This window comes from Camelina sativa, unplaced genomic scaffold (assembly GCF_000633955.1).
Source record: "Camelina sativa cultivar DH55 unplaced genomic scaffold, Cs unpScaffold12196, whole genome shotgun sequence".
NCBI lineage: Eukaryota > Viridiplantae > Streptophyta > Magnoliopsida > Brassicales > Brassicaceae > Camelina > Camelina sativa.
This window is the reverse complement of record NW_010933238.1, coordinates 1-359: the sequence shown is the minus strand read 5'-3', so window position 1 is coordinate 359 and position 359 is coordinate 1. Positions and strand designations below refer to the sequence as shown.

The following is a 359-nucleotide window of genomic DNA, read 5'->3' as shown; positions in this document are numbered from 1 at the left end:
AGCTTCCTCTCTTTCTTCTCACGTTTCTCTGCAGGAGTTAGCTTCCGGGCTGCGTTCCTGTCCGTATGAGCCTGCTCACGCTCTGCAGCTGCTGTGCGGATCTCTTTTTCAAGCTTGGTTGGGTCTTGGGTCGCTTCAGACCCAAGAACCTTCATCAAGTTGCTCATCTTCACCTTTGCTTTTGGTGGTTCAAGCAACCCTTGTCGGATCATCTCCTGTTTATCCTTTTCTTTTGCTAGACGCCTCTGTGTTCGCAGTTTCTTCTGTTCCTTCTTTGTCAGTTTGAGAGGTTGGGGTGGTGGAGGCGCTGCCTCTGCAGGTGGCTCTATGGGACGAGGATGCTCAATGTAATGAGTAAG

At 50.7% G+C, this 359-nt stretch overlaps 1 protein-coding gene across 1 annotated transcript; it reads right to left on the bottom strand.

Annotated features, from left to right (window-relative positions):
* Nucleotides 1-5: 5 nt before the first annotated feature.
* Nucleotides 6-353, bottom strand: LOC104775325 (U4/U6 small nuclear ribonucleoprotein Prp3-like; the record flags this gene model as incomplete). The annotated part of the gene is made up of 1 exon (XM_010499462.1): nucleotides 6-353. A coding segment is annotated over one exon (348 nt), but the record flags the coding sequence as incomplete, so codon positions are not given.
* Between the last annotated feature and the right edge of the window lie 6 nt (nucleotides 354-359).